At 36.9% G+C, this 22618-nt stretch overlaps 2 protein-coding genes across 34 annotated transcripts in view; both read left to right on the top strand.

Annotated features, from left to right (window-relative positions):
• RIMS2 (regulating synaptic membrane exocytosis 2) overlaps nt 1-22618 on the top strand; it is a 592339-nt gene that overhangs the window by 49407 nt on the left and 520314 nt on the right. The window lies entirely within an intron of this gene.
• On the top strand, nt 20121-20813 carry LOC122904378 (S-phase kinase-associated protein 1-like). Its single transcript, XM_044245167.1, has one exon. It carries the CDS (start codon nt 20139-20141, stop codon nt 20628-20630), a length of 492 nt encoding a protein of 163 aa, XP_044101102.1. The 5' UTR covers nt 20121-20138; the 3' UTR covers nt 20631-20813.

The raw sequence follows: 22618 nt of genomic DNA, 5'->3' as shown, positions 1-22618 counted from the left end.
TTATGTTCTTTTAATTTTTCATAAATAAATATAGATGTGCTCTTTACATCAAGTAGGGGTTGGTTAGGAGCTTGACTTGTGTTGCTTGCAAACAAACAAATAAACAACAGAAATGCAAACCAAAGACCTATGAAAACAAACCAAGAGCCAAAATTACTGTCTGTATCTTTAAATTCTTAAATGTGTTTTGGAATTGTTGGGCAAAGTTAGGTTGGTTTTAAAATTTAGCGCAGTGACTCAGTTGCAGCTGTTCCAAATTATTGGTCATGAGCTTTTTATACTATCTGGCTTAATTTAACAGAGTACAGCTTCCTGCCGTTTTTTCTTCTCTGTGATCAAGAATCTGAAATATATACGTCTTAAGGGATTATCTCAGTTGTCATATTTAAGAATAACAGTCTAGTGTAGGCTTTGTGAAGAGCATTTTTCATACACTTTTTATTTTAGATACTTTCATCTGGACAGATAAAAATAATAGGAATTCCAGATGATTATGTATTTTTAAAGTAAGAAACCCATACTCATTGTATCAATTTAGAAAATTTAGCCATATAGAAGAAATACTCCTTTCACTTAGAGATAGCTACTTAAATATTTGGTACATAGCCCAATTACTAGATCTTGCCATCTGATTTATTGTTTTTGTAATGATTAAGATTATATATTATGACTATAATGGAAATCAAGAGATACATAAATTACCAATGCTGACCTGCTGAGAACCATTTCCCTTCAAAAAACCAAAAAAAGATTTCCTTATTCACACCAGCAGCAACCACAATACAACAACAACAAAACAAAAAAAGGTATGCTGCTAATATATCTTGACTTCATAAATATTAGCTATTTGACAACACTAAAAATGAGTTAGCACCTACTTCACTGGGTTACTCAAGATCTTTATATAGGCAAGTGTTTTTCCCTGGCCTATTTTTAATGGCTTCACATCACAGTCTGTTGCATTGTAATGTCTAAGTCTGTTGCATATTATTGGCCCTCCTTCTGTATAGAGGAAGAACAGAGCTTTTGTACACATGGACTAAAAAGTTCTTCTCTCCTTTCAACTCTCATTTCACATGTTTATTTGTAGTAAACACATCAAATCCTATATCTTTGAATGAATTTTGTCTCCTTTAGGCATTTTGAAGACTGTGGGGATATTCTAACTATCCTGTTGTTGCTGTTCACATTTTTTTAGGGATTAGGCATAGCCAACTTTTTTTTTTTTTTTTGTAATAGAGCAAGAAAATGAGAAAAAGATCGTTAGGTGGCATAGTTCCATCTATAAATTTTTAGCCGTATTCTTGCTTTATGCTACAGACTGTGGCTGGGTCCTGTTTGGGCTTTCATTTGAGACTTGACAGACCTATGGCCTAAAACTACGTATGTGTACAGAAGTTCATTGTCCCTCATTGTGTATGTGATCTGCATTTCCCTGATGACTGCTGATGTTGAGCATTTTTTTATGTGCTCATTCGCCATGCTTTTAACTCCTTGAAGATAGGTGTATTCAGATCTTTTGCCCAGTTTTAAACTGAGTTGTCTTTTTATTATTGAGTTTAAGGCTTGTATATCTTGCATACAAGTTCCTTATTGTAAATGTGATTTACAAATATTTTCTCTTATTCCATAGTTTTTTTACTTTCTTGATCATGTCCATTGATGTACAAAAGTTCAAAAAATTTTTTAAGGATTTTTAATTTTAATCTCTGTACCCAACATGTGTCTTGAACTAACAACCCCGAGATCAAGAGTTCCATGCTCCTCTAACTGAGCCAGCCAGTCACTGCCAAAAGTTTTTAAATTTTGACACAGTCCAATTTATCTTTTTTACTTTTGGTACTGGTGCTTTAGAGTCTGTGAAACGTTGCCTAACCCAAGATTATGAAAAATTACTTCTTTTTTTTTTCTAAGAGTTTTATTGTTTTAGCTTGACATTTAGGCCTTTCATGTTAATTTTATATTATGTGAGGTAGGTGTCTATCTGTCTAATTTTATTCTCTTACATGTGGATATACAGTTTTCCCAGCACCATTTATTTCCTATTAAATTGTCTTCACACTTTTGTTGAAAATCAACTCATCATTGATACAAGGGTTTATTTTTGGAATTTCAATTCTAGTCTGTTGATCTCTATGCCTCTTCTTATGCTGATATGGTATTGTTTTAATTATTTTAGATTTGTAGTAACTTTTGAAATCAGGAAGTGAAGAACATTTTCAACATTGTTTTGGTTACTCTTGGTCCTTTGAATTTCTTTTTGACTTGTAGGATCAGCTTGTCAATATATGCAAAAAAGCCAGCATGGATTTTGATAATGATTGCTTTGAACTGGTAGATCAATTTACTGAGTATTGCCATCTTAGCAATATTAAGACTTCTGATCCATGGACATGGGATGTCTTCTCATTTATTTAGCTCTTCTTAATTCCCTTAAACAATGATTTGTAGTTTTTACTATACAGGTCTTATACTTCTTTTGTTAAATTTGTACTAAATATTTTATTCCTTTTGATGCTGTTATTATTTTTTTTTAAAAAAGGAAGGTAATTATATGAATAGCTCTTTATATTTTACTTGGGTCATCGAGTGGCTCTTGAAACAATCTGGGGAGGGAGAATGGGAAGTTGTTAAAATCCAAGGGTAGAGAAGACTAGGCTGACTCTTTTCCACCTCACTTTTAGGTAGGAAGCATCAACATATTACATTATTTCTTCTTGGACATCTGGACTTCTTTACAAAGAGGTCTCTTCATTTATAATTCCTGAGAACTTGGGTCTCCAGAGATCAGAGCTCCTAGTTCCTTGTTGACATTCTTTAATTTATCCAACTCATTTGTTCTTATTTTAATTACCATTTGGATGTATGAACAGCCCCCAGAACATTAAGCTCTCCTTTGCTCTGAGACACCCGTACAGCCTTTCAAATCAGTTAAATCAAGCCCAGAGGTCCTTAAGGGTACTAACCCATAACGTTCATATGCCATATATAATCTACATAACCAGCCCTGAAGAGGCTACTGATGTGCCCTTACATTGTAGTCACTAAGCCAAAATCCTAGGGGGCTGTACTGCAAAACCACCCCTCATTCAGCTAGCTGGAACTTTCATTCAACTCTCTTTTGATGCTATTTTTAAATGCGATTGTCTCCTTAATTTCATTTTTGGAATGTTCATTGCTACTGTTCAGAAATACAAAGATTTTTTCCTTTTAAATATTTGGCTTCTTTCTTGCAAATAGTTGTAATCTACTCAGTTAGGACTTCTCAACTACCATCTTCTCTGGGAAGTTTTCACAGACCCTTCTGGACTGAATTAGGTAATCCTTCTTTATGTTGTTGTAGATATGTCCTCATACCATCACTGTACAATGTACTTTCATACTATTTTGTTATAGACTTATAGAGTTACAGAGTTTATTTCCAGACCTCTCATCTAAATTATTAGATTGGCTTTCAGTCCTGACACTGTAACATACTTGTGTGCCAAGTTTAGTGAAAAGGTTTGTCCTCAGTATTTCTTTTTTCTTTCTTTTTTTTTTTTTAAGATTTTATTTATTTATTTGACAGAGAGATCACAAGTAGGCAGAGAGGCAGGCAGAGAGAGAGGAGGAAGCAGGCTCCCCGCCGAGCAGAGAGCCCGATGTGGGGCTCGATCCCAGGACCCTGAGATCATGACCTGAGCCGAAGGCAGCGGCTTAACCCACTGAGCCACCCAGGCACCCCATGTCCTCAGTATTTCTAGCAATACTTTGAAGTACTAAAGTTTCTAAATGGTTTATTACTTAGGGATAGGTAAAACTGCAGATTCGGTATCTGACAGCAAAGTAAGGTTTATTTTTCTTTCAGTGATACTCATTCCCTCATCTAATTTATAATACCTTATTTATTTATAATATTTATATTATATATTTATATTATGTTATTTATGTATAATACCTTAAGATTGGAGTTTTTTGGGGAAAAAGACTAATTAAAAAATAGAGTTCAAGACTTAAAAAATTATGAGTCTTATTTCCAATTCTTTATTACTTATTTATCCTATAAAATGACAGTTTTTAAGTTCTTTAAATGAGCTCACTAAATTCACATTAATATCAAATGTTTTAATGAATAACTTTTCCCTTCTCCATCAATTCTCTGTAAACACTTTTTTGAGGAAGAATTTTGGCAGGAGAATGCCAATGTGTTTGGTGATGGAGAAGGTTAAGAATACTCCAACAGACTATGAGTTCCTTAAGGACAAAGAATTGTGTTTTATTTATTGTTAGCAGAGTACCCGACACATAATAAATGGATTTATCAACAAATTCATTATTGAGTGAATGTTTTTCCTATAAATCTTAAAGCTACCTTATTAAAAATAACACTTACTGAGTATCTGTAAGGGCCAGGCACTATTCTAGACGTTGGGTTTAAGTAGTGACTAAAACTTTCATGGAGCTGACCTTCTAGAAAGAAGATGAAAAATTTTCAATCAAGCTCATAGTATTTATTAACAAAAGCGATTGCTTTTTACTGTTTTTCTAATATCAGTAACTTAAAAGTAGATATTTTGGAATCATTTTTGACCCTAGTGACCAGTTGGTCTACTTCTAATTTTTCCTATTTTTAATCTATCTGTATCCTCATCCATTCTTATCGGTCATCAATGCTATCTTTAAAGAGTGTAGACCTGGATCTTTATCTTATAAATTCCACTTGCATGTGTTTATTATATTCTAATGTAGTGTCTGGTACCTAGTAGGTACTCAGTAAATACTTATTGAATGAATAAGTGTGTGTCACTTATCTCCTTAGAAAAAAACCAGAATAAATTTTATATTCCTTAATATAACATATAAAGTCCATGATAAGCTAATCAATTTACCTTTCCAACCTCAACTGCATTATTCCCCTTTTCCCACCTTACCCATACCAGTCTGCTTGGGATTTCCTGAAAATACTATAACAGGACATTAATGGAAATGGATATTAATTTGAAGACTTGGCCAAGATTCTAAGGCAACAGATATTACCACCCAGTAGAATTGTATTCAGCTCTTTATTATCTGAGTATATAGAATAAAGAGTGAAGCAGCTTTCTCTTTTTTTTTTTTTTTAAAGATTTTTAAAATTTATTTGTCAGAGAGAGAGCGAGAGAGCGAGAGCAAGAGAACAAGCAGGGGGAGTGGCAGGCAGAGGGAGAAACAGGCTCCCTGTGAGCAAGGACCCCAATGTGGGGCTTGATCTCAGGACTTTGAGATCACGACCTGAGGCAAAGACAGATGCTTAACCAACTGAGCCACCCAAGTGTCCCTAAAGGTGCTTTCCGTGTGTGTGTGTGTGTGTGTGTGTGTGTGTGTGTATTCATACACATTTTTGTTTGTTTTGTGATTTTTAGACATAAGATGTTTTATTAGTCCATAGTTTTTTTTCTTTAAGTAAGAAAAAAGCTCAAAAGCATGAGGAAAAAAAAAATACTGGCCCAAGTAACTAGGAAGCTCTGTAGGTGATTAGATCTGGGGGCTCAAGGAATGTCTTTGGAACTGTGTTCTCTGTTCTCTTTGTTCTGCTTCTTTTTCTCTGTTGGCTTCAAACCTTTTTTTTTATTTGCTCTGCAAGTGACAAAGGCTGCTTGCATATTTAGGCCACACTGTCTAAATTTAGCACTGTTAATATATTTATAAGACCAATAACAGAAGCAACAGCAGGAGGAATAGTAGTAATAATGGTACTGATAGTTAACCTTAAATTTATTTAAAGCTTTTTTATATGCCAGTTACTATGCTAAGTGCTTTATGTGTTTTACTGTACTAAATTTTCATAATGATTCTATGACAAAGGTATTATTAGCAGCTACATTTTACAGATGAGGAAATTAAGAGACAGACCAATTAATTAACTGGCTTAATCATTCAGCTAGTTAGTGATAGAGCCAACCAAGAATTAAAGCCTAGGCAGACGGTATGTGCTTACCACTGTGCTATTCTGTCTGCTTATGGTCAATCTAGGAAGGAACTCTTATTATCTTTGCTTCCGTCACATGCCCATTCTCACACCAGTTACTCTGTGCAGAAAGATAATGGTCCCGTATTTACTCAGAGCTGAGCTATCTACTTGGCCCCATTGGCAACCTTATTAGAACCCCGTACCATGGGGGAGGGTGAGTCCCCACAGAAAGTGATCTTGAGCGTATAAAAAAACACATATGTCTACTAAACAAATATTTTATTGACTGTGCTGCTTAGTAACAGAGACTTCCATATTAAACATTGAAAGCTTGGTTGCAACTGTCAGAGGCCAACACTATCATCAGTTTGGATTATAGACTCCTTCAGTGTGTTTCCTTTCCTCAGGTGATACCATTTGCTAGTAGGACATTGTTTGAGTGGTTAAATTATGAAAATCTTAGACTAGCGAACTTTTTAAAACTTTTGACAACAATCCATTTTGGATCGTTTTAAAACCATCTTATTTTAAAAGAAATTTGATTTATGGTAATTAAAAATTCTTATATGGAGAAAAGGAAAATAAAGCAGATAAAATAATGATAAAAGCTACTTTTCAAAATATTATTTAGGTTTTTAAAAAAATATATACTGAAATTCAGTCTAGATAAGACCAAGCTTGTTAAAAGCAAATGAATAGAATAATCTTAGTGATTAAAATAGAATTTGACTTCTGCCTTTAATCAATTGGTTTTTAGATATTTGTATTATTTTCAACTGGTATGTCAATATTATGTTTAGCTGTTTCAGGTTTTTGCATTTTTCCCATAATTTTCTCAATTGGCTGTTGACTCCAGTAAGCAAACTGTTTGGTTTTTTTTTCCTCATCAAAAAGTGTTCCATTTGGCTAATAGGTGTAGACTTCATTGTTTTATGAGGTGAACTACTTACTTGTAATCTATTTGGAACGACCTGAGAGATAGCACTTACTGGATGCTATTCAAAGAAAAATTAGATACCACATTTGACCTATGCTTCCCTAGTTTATTAAATAAAAAAAAATTTAAATTGAAGGTATTTCTAAAAACCATTAGAATTCTGGTGTGGAGTGCTATTGCTGTTCTTTTTGTGAATCTTCAGACCATACTTCCCTACACCAGTCTTCCTTCCTGTACTTTCCACTAAGACTTTGTCACATGAAAACAGGTATCTCTCACCCTCAAATTGTTTATAGCCTCATCCTGAACTCGTTACCCTAGTTTGCTATGGTTGACTTGTTCCTGTTTCTAGAGCTTCATTTTCCTATGTATTTCTTCACTTTACTGCCATGATACGTAACTGTTCTGGTAAAGTAATTCTATGTCTGTGGTGTTTACGTTCAGTATAATTTCATTCTCTCTTTCTAAGGTGTCTTTCATGACCCTATAAAAATATGCTTCATCCTGCTTGGTTTCTAGGACTCCCTGGTTCTTGCCTGATGTACAGTTGCTTGAGCTTTAGTAACTGTGACTGGCTGGTTACCAGAAAGTTCCTACTTTGGAAGCTAAATAAATTCTATTTAACTTAGGGGACTCTTTCATTTGAATGTATATGTAGTATACACTGAATGTGTAATTAGTGCTTAGGGTCTGCAGAAGATACAGAGATTAGGAGATACTTTTAGCCTCTGCTCTGAGGTATCTTTTAATCTAGACTTTTGGCAATAGTACATTGAATGCTTATGATATAACAAATCACGATGTCTGTATTGTAGCTATCCTTTTTCTTTTTCTTTTTTAATTTTATTTACTTGTTTATTTATTTTTAACCCACTGAGCCACCCAGGTGCCCCTTGTTTATTTATTTTTTAAAAAAGATTTTACTTATGTATTTGACAGAGAGAGATCACAATCAGGCAGAGAGGCAGGAGGAAGCAGGCTCCCCACTGAGTAGAGAGCCCGATGCGGGGCTCGATCCCAGGACCCTGAGATCATGACCCCAGCCGAAGGCAGAGGCTTTAACCCACTGAGCCACCCAGGCGCCCCTAGCTATCCTTTTTCTTATAAGGAAGTATCCTCAGTAGAGCCACCAGAATGTTCCTTTTTTACTCTCAAAAGGTCCTCTAATGTAAGTGACTCATCCAGAATATGTTACCAGTGCACACAAATCAATAAAACAACAAACCATTCAATTAAAAAATGGGTAAGACCCTTGTGAAATTACTAGATAAAAGAGGTTAACAAATGGCCAATAAACATGTGAAAAGTGGTCAGCATCATTCATCATAATAGGAATACTGATTAAATCACAATAAAACTCTACTGTGTACCCACAAGATTGAACCCCCTCAAAAAGACAATACCAAGTATTGCAAGGATATAGAATAACTGCACTTAAGATAGACTCTTTTTGGGAGTTTAAAATAACTCAACCACTTTGAAAAACCGGCAATAGCTACTAAAACTGAATATGTGATGCTCATGCCCCAGCAAGTCCATTTCTAGACATAGACCCGGCATAAATGAGTACATGTACACACCAAAAGAAAAGTAAAAAATGTCCATAGCACCATTATTTGGAATGTTCCTGTTTAGTTTCCCGTTGTTGCTATAACAAATTACCACAAACTTAATGGCTTAAAGCACCACAGACTTACTCTTTTATCGTTCTTGAGGTCAAAGGCCAAAATGGGTCTGATTGAGCTAAAAGCAAGGTGTTGGCAGGCTGCTTCCTTTTGGAGACTCGAGAGAAAAATCCCCTTCCATGCCCTTTTCAGCTTCCACAGTCTGTCTTGGTTTTTAGCCCTGCATTGCCTTTTCTCCTTTTGCTTCTGTTGTCACATGGCCTTCTTTTTGACTTTATTGCATCCTTCTTATAAAGACCCTTGTAATTACATTTGGCCCACCGGTATAGTTGATTACATTCTCGTCTCAAGTTCCTTAATTTAATCATGTCAGCAGAGTTCCTTTGGCCACATAAGATAACATTTACGGGTTCTGATGGGTTCTGATAATTAGGGTGTGGACGGCTCTGGAGGGCCATTATTTGGCCTGCTATAATCCCCAAACTGGAAACAATCTGGATATTCATTAAGAACAGAATAGATTGGGGGCACCTGGGTAGCTTAGTTGATTAAGTGTCTGTCTTTGGCTCAGGTCGTGATTTTGGGTTCCTGAGATCAAGCCATGTATCAGGCTCCCTGCTCAGTGGGGAGTCTGCTTCTCCCTCTCTCTCTGCCCCTACCCCTACTCATGCTTTCTCTCTCTCAAATAAATAAAATCTTAAAAAAAAAAAAAAGAACAGAATGGATTGGGGTGCCTGGGTAGCTTAGTTACTTAAGTGTCTACTTCTTGGTTTTAGCTCAAGTCCTGATTTCAGGGTGGTGAGATCAAGCTCTGCTCAGGGCTCTGCACTTAGCTGGGAGTCTGCTTCCCCCTTTCCTTTCTCTTTGCCCCTCCTCATGCTCCCACTCACTCTTGCTCTCTCTCTAAAATAAGTAAATACATCTGTATGAAAAAAAGAACAGAATGGATAAACACACAATGGTATATTCATATAACTGAATACCAATTAGTAATACAAATGGAAGAACGAATACTTTGCCGAGATACATGGATATATTTTTCACAAACATAATGTTTATAAAAGAAGCCAGATTCAAGAAATTATATAAAGTTCAAAACCAGGCATAATTAACCTATAGTTATTGAAATAAGCAAAGTAGTTAATCTAAGGAAGTGTTAATGACTGAGAGCACAGAGAACTTTTGGAGTGCTGGTAATAATCTGTTTCATGATTTGGTGCTATTACACAGGTATACTCCATTTGTAAAACGTAACTGGGTCGTACACATAAGATTGTGCACATTTCTGTAAGTGTATTATGTTCCAGGAAAGAAACCCTGAGTAACTATTACTTCAAATCCTAAGTCTTTGAATTAGGGGAATTACCAGTTCTTTTCCAGTCAATTTTATAAAGTTAAATGCTTACTGAGGAGGAGGCAAGGGAAGTGAGTTACATAGGGTAGTGAAGTAAAATTCTTTGAAAATGGTTTTGAGGAAGAGAGCATAGATATGATTCAAGTAGGAAAGCCAATTTTGATGACATAGTGGCAGAATAACTAGAGGAAAGCAGGGAAAGTCTATCTTAGGTTGGGTTCCCAGGAAATAGATTTCGAGGTGAAAATAGGTCTGCAGGAAGTTTATTGGAGAGTGCTTTTGGTAATACCGGGGTGGAAGTGAAAAAAGCAGAACTAGGAAGGGAGAAATAGTACTGTGGTATATTTGCAAAAAAGGCTTTAAGCAATCCCAGGGGGAGTTTTGGAGGTGGGTTCCCCTGACTTGAGACAAAGGAGCTGGGGTTTTGTTTGTTCTTGTTCATGAGTGACTGGATGTGGACTGTCCTTGGGAGGCTCATAAATTTGGATGAGGCAGCTACCTTCAGCTGAGGGAAGTTTCTGGGGGAGATATTCCATTTTAAGCTGTGAGTAGGCAATACTTTTGGCATTATTGGGGGATTCCATGCCTTTGTCCTGCAGCATCTACTATAAGTATAGTTTTCTTGATTAACAGGCATGTTTAACAGTTCTGGTGAAATATAAGTTTGTGTGTGTGTCTCTGTGTGTGTGTGTACAGCATAGCAAGAGGGGATAGATCAGGGAAATTATGTAATGGAAATATCAGATTTAGAACTGACTAAATTTCAGGGCACCTGGGTGGGTTGTTAAGCATCTGTCTTCGTCTCAGGTCGTGATCCCAAGGTCCTGGGATTGAGTCCCACATCGGGCTCCCTGCTCCATGGGGAGTCTGTTTCTCTTTCTCTCTCTGCCCTCCCCTCTGCTTATGCTCTCTCTCAAATAAATAAAGAAGTAAATAAAATCTTCAAAAAATAGGTTTAAAAAATAAAAGAAATAGAATTGGCTAAATTTCAGAAATCAAGTATAATGGGGAAGTTGGTTATATTTTATATTCTCTATTGTGGTTTGGGAAAGAAAGGGTAAAACAGAATCTTAAAGTTGCAAAAAGGAGCACCTAAATGTAGAAAGCAAATATTAATAGACCTGAAGGAAGAATTGTAGTAATATAGTAAAAGTAGGGGACTTCAGTACCACACTTTTAATAATGGATAGATCATCCAGACAAAATTAATATTGGATTTAAACTACATGTTAGATCAGATGGACCTAAAGGACATTTGTAGAACATTGCCTCCAACAGCAGCAGAATACACATTCTTTTCAAGGGCACATGAAACATTTTCCAGGATAGATAAAGATTTAGACTGCAAAACAAGACAGTAAATTTAAGAAGATTGAAATCATATCCAGCATTTTTTTTTTTTTTGAGAGAGTACGAGAGTGAGTCCATGAGCAGGGGAGAGGGCAGAGAGAGGCAGAGAGAGAGAGAATCCCCAAATCCCAAGCAGACTCCTTGCTCAGCGTGGCTCGATCCCACGACCCTGAGATCATGACCTGAGCAGAATCAAGAGTTGGATGCTTAACTGAGTGAGCCACCTAAGGTGCCCCTCAAGCATCTTTTCTAACTACAATGATAATGAATTGGAAATTCTTTACAAGAAGAGAACTGGAAGAGTAACAAAATGTGGAGATTAAACAATATGCTACTGAATAACAAAGGGATAATAGAAAATCAAAAGGGAAATCAAATATCTTGGAGTAAATGGAAATACAGCATACCACAACTTATGGGATGCAACCAAAGCATTTCTAAGAGGAAGTCCATACTGACAAATGCCTTCATTAAGAAAAAGCAGAGCTCAAATAAAAAACTTTACTTCATACCTCAAGGAACCAGAAAAGAAGAGCAAACAAAGCCCAAAGTTAGTAGAAGGAAGAAATTAACATAGATCAAAGCAGAAAAAAAAAAGAAATAGAGACTAAAAATGTAATAGGAAAGTTCCATAAAACTAAGAACCTTTTAAAAAATAGAGTAAAAAGACAAAGATGGCGGCATAGTAGGAGGACCCTAGGCTACCTTGTCCCTGGAATGTGGCTAGGTAAATATTAAATCATTCTGAATACTCAAGAAATTGACCCGAGGACTGATAGAAGAAACTACACAACTAGAGAGAGAGAGGAGTCCTCTCTGAGGAAGGCAGGGAGTATGGAGAAAAGGTTTGGGGAAGTAACAGATTTCGGGTGCTGTGGAGAGGAGGGAGGCCTGGTCATGAAGGAGGATGAGAAGGAGTGGAGTGTACAGAGACAGACACAAGCAGATCACTTTTCCAAAGCAGTTGGCTGGGAGAACAAGAGGGGCTGAATTTTTTGCAACCTATGGGGCTCGAAGACTAGAGTTTTAGAGGTCCCCAGGTTTGGCTGGCATAGAGTCCTGAAGGTGGTGTCCTACTCCTGGAGAGGAGGCAGGCAAACAACCTTGGGGCAGACTGAATGATCTGAGGATCACCTAAGGGGCATGATGAGAGAATGTCCTTCCTTTTTGGAGCACATCTGTGAGAGGTGGCATTGCCTCTCTGGGGACAAAAGAACCCAGGGGTGCCATCTTCTTTGCTCACCCCTCAGCATAGGTTCAGAAGCACCTGATGAGGGCAGCTAACAGTGAGGACACTAGCTGTTTAGCTTGCTTGCTGCAAATCCCATACCTCTCTCTTCTGGCTTGACTGCCCTTCTGGGTCAAAACTGCATTGTCTCAGTGCAGTGAGATCCTTTCCCAGAGGACCAGCCTACTCTACTGCCCATAGAGTTATGCAAGTCTTTAGTTCTAGTGGAAGAGGCATCCAGTCTCATTTAACAAGCAGATCAGAGCACACCTAGCTAGAACTTGCCACACTCTGGCCACAGTCCAAATACTACCTATGCAAGCGTGGAGAAACTCTGCACGACTGCATGAGAAACTCTGCATGACTGGCCTGAGAGCTAGAGCATCTCAAACACAACAACAGATGCTCACAGCACACACCAGAGACACTTCCTGAAGCACTAGACCCTGGACATTATATGATCTCTTCTTCATAAAGCCATTACTCTCAGAAGCAGGAAGCATAACAGGCTTTCCTAACATGTAGAAGAAGACAGAGACCTAGACAAAATGCCAAGAGAGAGGATTCATCCCAAAGAAAGAACAAGAAAAGGCCATGGCCAGTGATCTAATCAAAACAGATATGTCACATGTGCCTGATCCATAATTTAAAGCAACAGTCATAAGGGTACTACTAGCTAGGCTTGAGAAAAAAATGGTAGACAAAGGGAGACTCTTACTGCAGAGATAAAGGAGCTAAAAAACAATCAGGTCAAAATGAAAAATGCACTAACACAGATTCAAAACTAACTGGATGTAATGACCACAAGGATGGAAGAAGCAGAGGAATGAATAAGTGATATAGACAATAGACTCATGGAAAAATAATGAAGCTGACAAAAGAGAAAAAGAACATTTTTAGATAATGAAAGTAATCTTGGGAAACTCAGTGCCTCTATCAAATGTAATAACATTTGTATCATAGGAGTCCCAGAAGAAGAAGAAGAGAGAAAAGGGGGCAGAAGTTTTATTGGAAGAAATAGTAGCTGAAAACGTTCCTGATCTGGGAAAGGAAGCAGACTTCCAAATTCAGGAGGCATAGAGAACTCCAAAAACAAAACAGGTCAACATCAAGATATATTGTAGTTAAATTTGTAAAAAAAAAAAAATCCTAAAAGCAGCAAGACAAAAGAAGCACCTAAGTTACAAGGGAAGACCTATAAGACTAGTTGCAGATCTCTCCACAGAAAGTTGGCAGGCCAGAAGAGAGTGGCATGATGTATTCAATTTCCTGAATGGTAAAAGTACCCTGTTTAGCAAGACTGTCATTCAGAATGGAAGGAAAGATAAGGGGTTTCCCAGACAAACAAAAACTAAAGGGTTCCTGACCACTAAACTAGCCTGCAAGAAATATTAGAGGGGACTCTTTGAAAGGGAAAGAAAGACCCAAAGGAGTAAAGACTAGACAGAAACAGAGAAAATCTCCAGTAATGACAAAACAAGTAACAAAATGTCACTAAATACGTATCTGTCAATAATAACTGAATGTAAATGGACTAAATGTTCTAATCAAAAGATAAGGATGTCAGAATGGATTAAAAAAAAACCCGTCTATATACTGCCTACAAGATACTAATTTTATTATTTTACTTTATTTTTTAAAGACTTTATTTATTTTATAGAGAGAGAGAGCGAGAGAGAGAGAGAGAGAGAGAGCGCAAGCATAGATGGGGGTGGGGGCAGAGGGAGAAGCAGACTCCCCACTGAGCAGGGAGTCTTGAATCAAAGGCAGATGCTTAACCGACTGAGCCACCCAGGTGCCCCAAGCGACTCATTTTAGACCTAAAGACACCTGTAGATAGAAAGTGAGGGGATGAAGAACCATTTATCATGCTAATGGACATCAAAAGAAAGCCCAAGTAGCAATACTCCTATCAGACAAACTGGATTTTAAACCAGAGACTCTAACAAGAAATGAAGAAAGGCACAGTATCTTAATGAAGGGATCTATCCATCAAGGAGATCAAACAACTGTAAATATTTATGCCCCCAACTTGGGAGCACCCAAATATATAAAACAATTAATAACAAACATAAATGAACTCATTGATAATAATACAATAACAGTAGGGGACTGTAACACTCCACTTATATTAGTGGACAGATTATCTAAGCAGAAAACCAACAAGGGAGCAATAACTTTGAATGACACACTGGACCAGATGGACTTAACATATATTCAGAACACTTCATCCTAAAGCAGCAGAATACACATTCTTGTCAAGTGCACATGGGGCATTCTTCAGAATAGGTCACGTATTAGGTCACAGACCAGGTCTTAAGAAGTACAGAAAGACTGAGATCATACCAATACATCTTCTTTGACTATAGTGCTATGAAACTTGAAGTCAACCACAAGAAAAAGTTTGGAAAGACCACAAATTCATGGAGATTAAAGAACATTCTACTGTGGGGCGCCTGGGTGGCTCAGTGGGTTAAGCCACTGCCTTCGGCTCAGGTCATGATCTCAGGGTCCTGGGATCGAGCCCCGCATCGGGCTCTCTGCTCAGCAGGGAGCCTGCTTCCTCCTCTCTCTCTGCCTGCCTCTCTGCCTACTTGTGATCTCTGTCTGTCAAATAAATAAATAAAATCTTTAAAAAAAAAAAAAAGAACATTCTACTGAAGAATGAATGAGTCAATGAATGAATATTTAATCTTATTAAAGAAGAAATTAAAAAAATACATGGTAACAAATGAAAATGAAAACATAATGCTCCAAAATGTTTGGGATACAGCAAAAACAGTTATAAGAGGGGAATATATAGCAATACAGGCCTATACAGGAAACAAGAAAAGTCTCAAATAACCAACCTAATGTTAAATTTAAAGGAGCTAGAAAAAGAACAACAAACAAAGCCTAAAACCAGCAAAAGGGAAATAAAGATTAGAGCAGAAATAAATGATATGGAGGGGTGCCTATGTGGCTCAGTGGGTTAAAGCCTCTGCCTTCAGCTCAGGTCATGATTCTGGGGTCCTGGGATTGAGCCCTGCATCGGGCTCTCTGCTCAGCGGGGAGCCTACTTCCCCCTCTCTCTCTGCCTACTTGTGATCTCTGTCTGTCAAATAAATAAATAAAATCTTTTTAAAAAAAGAAATAAATGATATAGAAACTAAAAAAAAGATTAGAGCAGATCAGTGAAATCAGGAGCTGATTCTTTGAAAAAAGTTAACAAAATTGATAATTCCCCTAGACAGATTTATCAAAAAGAAGAGACAAAGGACCCAAGTAAATAAAATCACAAATGGGAAAAGATAAGTAACAACCAACACCACACATATACAAATAATCATAAGAGAATATAATGAAAAATTATATACCATCAAATTGGACAATCTGGAAGAAGTGGATAAAATCCTAGAAACATATAAACTACCAAAACTGAAATAGGAGGAAATAGAAAACTTGAACAGACCAAAAACCAGAAAAGAGATTGTTTTCCCAACACACAGAAGTCCAGAGCCAGATGGCTTCGTGGGTGAATTCTACTAAGCATTTAAAGAAGGGTTAATACCTATTCTTCTCAAATTATTCCAAGAAATAGAAATGGAAGGAAAACTTCCAAACTCATTCTATGAGGCTAGCATTACCCTGATTCCAAAATGAAAGACTCCACTAAAAAAGAGAACTATAAGCCAGTATCCTTGATGAACATGCATGCAAAAATTCTCAACAAAATACTAGCAAATAGAATTGAGCATACATTAAATGAACCATTCACCATGATCAGGTGGGATTTATTCCTGGACTGCAAGGGTGGTTCAGTATTTGCAAATCAATCAACTTGATATACCACATTAATAAAAGAAAAGATAGGAACTATATGATCCTCTGAATAAATGCAAAAAAAGCATCTGACAAAATATAGCGTCCATGCTTTTTTTTTTAACGGTTTTTTTTTTCTTTCTTAATTTGACACAGAGAAAGATCACAAGTAAGCAGAGCAGCAGGCAGAGAGAGAGAGAGAGGCAGGCTTGCCTCTGAGCAGAGAGCCCAATGAGGGGGCTCGATGCCAGGACCCTGAGATCATGACCTGAGCCAAAGGCAGAGGCTTAACCCACTGAGCCACCCAGGCGCCCCAGCATCCATTCTTGACAAAAAACTTTCAACAAAGTAGGGATAGAGGGAGCATATCTCAACATCATAAAGCTGATATACAAAAGACCCACAGCTAATATAATCCTGAATGGGGAAAAACTGAGAAATTTTCCTCTGTGGTCAGAAATAAGGCAGGGCACTGTTATTTAACATAGTACCGAACGTTCTAGCCTCAGCAATCAGACAGCAAAAAGAAAAGGCATCCAGATCTATAAGAAAGAAGTCAAACTTTCACTATTTGCAGATGACATGATAGTCTTTGTACAAAACCCAAAGGGCTCCACCAAAAAATTTCTAGAAGTGATATACCAATTCAGTAAAGTCTCAGGATACAAAATCCATGTACAGAAATCTTGCATTCCTATACACCAGAAATGAAGCTGCAGGAAGAGAAATCAAGGAGTTAATCCCATTTATTGCACCAAAAACCATAAGATACCTAGGAATAAACCTAACCAAAGGAGTAAAAGATCTGTACTCTTTAAAACTATAGAACACTGGTGAGAGAAACTGAAGGGGACACAAAGAAATGGAAATACATTCCACGCTCGAATCGGGAGCACAAATATTGTTAAAATGTCTATACTAACCAAAGCAATCTACACACTTAATGCAACCCTATCAAAATACCACCAGCATTTTTCGCAGAGGTAGAACAATCTGAAAGTTTGTTTGGAAACACAAAAGATCCTGAATAGTCAAAGCAACCTTGAAAAAGAAAAATGAAACTAGAGGCATTAGAATTCCAGACTTCAAGTTATATTCTAAAGCTGTAGTGATCAAGACAGTGTGGTACTGGCAAAAAAGTAGATGCCTAGGTCAATGGAACAGAATAGAAAACCCAGAAATGAACCCAGAACTGTATGGTCAACTGATCTTTGACAGAGCATGGAAGAATATCCAATGGAAAAAAGACAGTCTCTTCAACAAATGGTGTTGGGAAAACTGGACAGCAACATGCAAAAGAATGAAACTGGACCACTTTTTTAGCCATACACAAAACTAAATTCAAAATGGATGAAAGATCAAAATGTGAGACAGGAAGCCATTAAAATCCGAGAGAAGAACATAGGTAGCAACCTCTTTGGTATCAGCTGTAGCAACTTCTTACTAGATATGTCTCCTGAGAGAAGGGAAACAAAAGCAAGAATAAACTATTGGGACTTCATCAAGACAAAAATCTTCTGCATAGCGAAGGAAATAATCAAGGAAACTAAAAGGCAGTCTTTGGAATGGGAGAAGATATTTGCAAATGACATATCTAGTGAAGGGTTAGTATCCAAGATCTATAAAGAACTTATCAAACTCAACACCCAAAAACCAAATAATCCAGTTAAGAAAAGGGCAGAAGACATGAATAGACATTTTTCCAAAGAAGACAAACAGATGGCCAATAGACACATAAAAAGATGTTCAACATCACGGAACATGAGGGAAATACAAGTCAAAACTACAATGAGATATACCTTACACCAGTCAGAATGGTTAAAGTTAATGATGGAGGAAACAACCACAGTGGAAGAAACAAACCAACTGTTGTTGAGGATGTGGTGGAAAGGGGAAACCCTCTTCCACTGGTGATGGGAATGCAAACTGGTGCAGCCACTGTGGAAAACAGTATGGATATTCCTCAGAAAGTTAAAAATAGAACTACCCCATGATCTGGCAATTGTACTACTATGTATTTACTCAGAGGATATAAAAATACTTATTGGAAGGGACACATGTACCCTGATGTTTATAGCAGCATTATCAACAATAGCCAAATTATGGAAAGAGTCCAAATGTCCATCAAGTGAGGAATGGATAAAGAAGTGGTATGTATGTATATATGTATGGGCTATTACTCAGGTATAAAAAATGAAATCTTCCCATTTACAATGATGTGGATGGAGCTAGAGAGAGTGAAATAAGTAAGTTAGAGAAAGTTAAATATCTTACAATTTCACTCATATGTGGAATTTAAGAAACAAAACTGGTGAACATAGGAGGAAAAAAAAAGACAAATTAGAAAACAGACTCAACTACAGAGAGCAAACTAAGGGTTGCTGGATGGGAGGGGGATGGAGGGAGGAGTGAAGTAGGTGAAGGGGATTAAAGAGAGCACTTGTGATGAGCACTGGGTGTTGTACGTAAGTGATGAGTCACTAAATTCTACACCTAAAATTAATATTACACTGTAACTAAGTGGAATTTAAAGAAAAACTTGGAAAAAAATAGACAAAACTTTAGCTAGACACCCTACAAAATGTAAAAAGGACTCATAGTAAAATTGAAAATGAAAAGAAGGTATTTCAAGTGTACCATGTAGAGGATCATTAGAGACTACTATGAACAAGCATAAGCTAAGAAGTCGATAACCTAGAAGTAATGGATAAATTCCTAGAAATATGCAAACTACCAAGATTGAATCATAAAGAAATAAAAATCTGAATAGGTAGGAGATTGAATCAATAATAAACCCCCAACAAACAAAAGTTCAAAACTGATGAATTCTACTGAAGTTTTAAAGAAATAATACCAATCCTTTAAAAAAAAAAATCCTTAAATTCTTCCAAAAATTGAAGAGGAGGGAGTACTTCCAACTTTTTGTGAGGCCACCGTTATCCAGATATCAAAACCAGAAGGACATACTATGAGGAAAAAAAAATTATTGGCCGATACTCCTGATGAACACAGATGCAAAAATTCTCAACAAAATATCACTACACTGAATTCAACGGTGCATTAAAAGGATCATACAGCATGAGAAAGTGGGATGTCTTCAAGGCATGCAAGGATGATTCTATATCTTCAACAAATGTAATTCACCCCATTGACAAAAGAAAGGATAAAAATCATGATCTTATCAGTAGATACAGGAAAGACATTTGATGAAATTCAATATCCATTCATGATACAAACTCAACAAACTGGGTATACAGGAAACAGGCTTCCCCAGAATAAAAATCATATATGACAAGCCCACAGCTAATGTTATATCCTCAGTGGTGGCTTTCAGCTTTTCACCTGAGATCAGGAAGAAGACAAGGATGCCAACTCTGTATTTAACAAAGTACTGGAAATCCTAGCCAGAGTAGTTAGGCTAAGGGAAAGAATTAAAAGTCATCCAAATCAGAAGGGAAGGAGTAAAACTGTCTTTCCCTGAAGATGACATCACATTATAAATAGAAAAGATCCATGAAAAAAACTGTTAGAACTGATTAATTCAGTAAAGTTGTGGATACAAAATCAACGTATAAAAAACTCTTGTGTTTCTATATATTAATAAACTATCAGAAAGAGGAATTAAGAAAATAATTCTATTTACAACTGCATCAAAAAGAATAAAATACCTAGGCATGAATTTGACCAAGGAGGTGAGAGATCTGTACACTATAAACTAACACATTAATTAAAAAATTGAAGGAGACACAAATAAATGGAAAGCTATTTTGTGCTCATGGATTAGAAGAGTTAATTTTGTTAAAATGTCTATACTATCCAGGTAGTGGCCTTGTTCTCCACTCTTCTCCCCATGTCCCGGAGGCTGCTGTGTTTTTGTCAGCCTCTGACCTGCAGTTGGCCTGAGACCGAGCACCATGCCTTCAATTAAGTTGCAGAGTTCCGATGGAGAGATATTTGAAGTTGACGTTGAAATCGCCAAACAGTCTGTGACTGTCAAGACCATGTTGGAAGATTTGGGAGTGGACGATGAAGGAGATGATGATCCAGTTCCTCTACCAAATGTTAATGCAGCAATATTAAAAAAGATCATTCAATGGTGCACCCATGACAAGGATGACCCCCCTCCTCCTGAGGATGATGAGAACAAAGAAAAGTGGACAGATGATATCCCTGTTTGGGACCAAGAATTCCTGAAAGTTGACCAAGGAACACTGTTGGAACTTATTCTGGCTGCGAACTACTTAGACATCAAAGGTTTGCTTGATGTTACACGCAAGACTGTTGCCAGTATGATCAAGGGGAAAACTCCTGAGGAGATCCGCAAGACCTTCAATATCAAAAATGACTTTACTGAAGAAGAGGAAGCCCAGGTACGCAAAGAGAACCAGTGGTATGAAGAGAAGTGAAATGTTATGCCTGACACTGTAACACTGTAAGGATTGTTCCAAATACTAGTTGTATTGCTCTGTTTATAATTGTTAATATTAGACACACAGTAGACAAATGGCAGCAGCGAATCAGTTGTTTAAGCAGAATATTGTCCTCCTTGCATGTGTAGTTTGAGTACAGATTCCAAACTTATGGCTGAGTTTCTTCTCGTACGATCAAAAGGTTTTTTTCTTTGCACTAAATAAACCTGAACTGTGAGTTCTCTGTAGAAGGTGGCATTTTGGGCTTTCCTTCTCTTTTTAAAGCGATTTCTACCTAGTTTATTGTCTAGTTAACTTTAGTTTAATGACCTTTTAAAAGTTGGCATTGTAAATAAAACAAGTTGAAAAAAGTTTTCTGAAATAGAATTAACAATGTATTATGTATCATGAGTTGGAAACTGGAAAAAGGCTACTTGAGGTAAATGTTTTGAGTGGGATTATTAGGGTGTCTTCCAGCTTCCTGGAGTCAAGGAGTACCACTGGTATTGATTAGCCTGTATGTAGCAGGGCTCCCTTAATTGGATCTAAGGACTTGTTTTTGCATTTTTAATTCTCAGCTTTGAATATGTTGGCTAGAAACTCAGTTACTACTAAATTTGTGGTTTTGGGGGGGAAATGTAACTAGCCAGTCCGTTAGCTTTTCGATTAAAAAAAGACCAAAAAAATAAATGTCTATACTACCCAAATGCACTTATAGATTCAGTGTAATCTCTATCAAAATTCCAATGGCGTTTTTCACAGAAATAGAACATAGTCCTAAAATATGTATGGAACCATAAAAATAGCCTAAACAATCTTGAGAAAGAACAGCGCTCCAAATGATCATACTTTCTGATTTCAAATTATGTTACAAAAGGAGTAATCAAAACAGTATGGTATTGGCATAAAAACAAACACACAGATCAATTAAACAGAATAGAGAGCCTCAAAATAAGCCCATGTGTATATGGTCAATTAATTTACAACAGAGGAGCCAAGAGTCTGTTGGGAAGGGAAGCATAGTCAGTTCAATAAATAGTGTTGGGAAAACTACATTTATTATGTAAAATAATGAATTTGGTCTCCTGTCTTATACTATGCACAAAAGCAACTCAAAATGTATTGAAGATTTGAACATAAGACCTGAAACCATAAAAGGTGAAGAAAACATAGATGGTAAGCTCCTTGACATTTATCTTTGTGATGATGTTTTGGATATGATACCAAACCACAAGCAATAAAATTAAAAATAAACAAGTTGGGACTACATCAAAGTAAGAAGATTCTGCACAGCAAAAGAAACAATGAAAATGAAAAAGCAACCTTCAGAATGGGAGAAAATGCTTGCAGATATATTAGATAAGGTGTAAGTGTTCAAAGTGTATAAGGAACTCATATAACTCAATAACAAAAGTGCAAACAGTCTGATTAAAAAATGGAGAGAGGAATTGAAAATTTTTTTCCAAAGAAGACCTACAAATGACCAACATGTCTATGAAAAGGTGCCCAATATTGCTAATCACCAGAGAGATGCAAATCAAAACCCTAGCGGATATTACCTCCTACCTGTTAGAGTGGCTGTCTTCGAAAAGAAGAGAGCTCTCTCTTGCCCTCTGTAGTAGGCTGGATAATAACCCTCTAATATGTCCATGTTTTAATCTTTGGACTCTGAGTATGTGAATGCATTACCTTCTATGACAAAAAGGACTTTGCAGATGAGATTAAGTTAAGACTCTTGAGATGGAAAAAGTATCCTAGATTGATCAGATGGACCCAGTGATACAAATATTCTTAGCAGCGGAAGACAGAGGGAGACTGTACTGTTGGAGAACATGTAATGGGTGAAGCCAAGTGCTGTGCTGCTTGTTTTGAAGAAGGAGTTAGGGACCATGAACCAAGGAATGGAAGGACTACAGCTCTAGGAGCTAGAAAAGGAAAGGGAATGGGTTTTCCCTTAGAATCTGCAGAGAGAGGACACCCCTGAT

The sequence above is a fragment of the Neovison vison genome, chromosome 4, assembly GCF_020171115.1.
Source record: "Neovison vison isolate M4711 chromosome 4, ASM_NN_V1, whole genome shotgun sequence".
Classification (NCBI taxonomy): Eukaryota; Metazoa; Chordata; class Mammalia; order Carnivora; family Mustelidae; genus Neogale; species Neogale vison.
The sequence above is the reverse complement of the archived record's forward strand: the minus strand, read 5'-3'. Positions and strand labels throughout refer to the sequence as shown.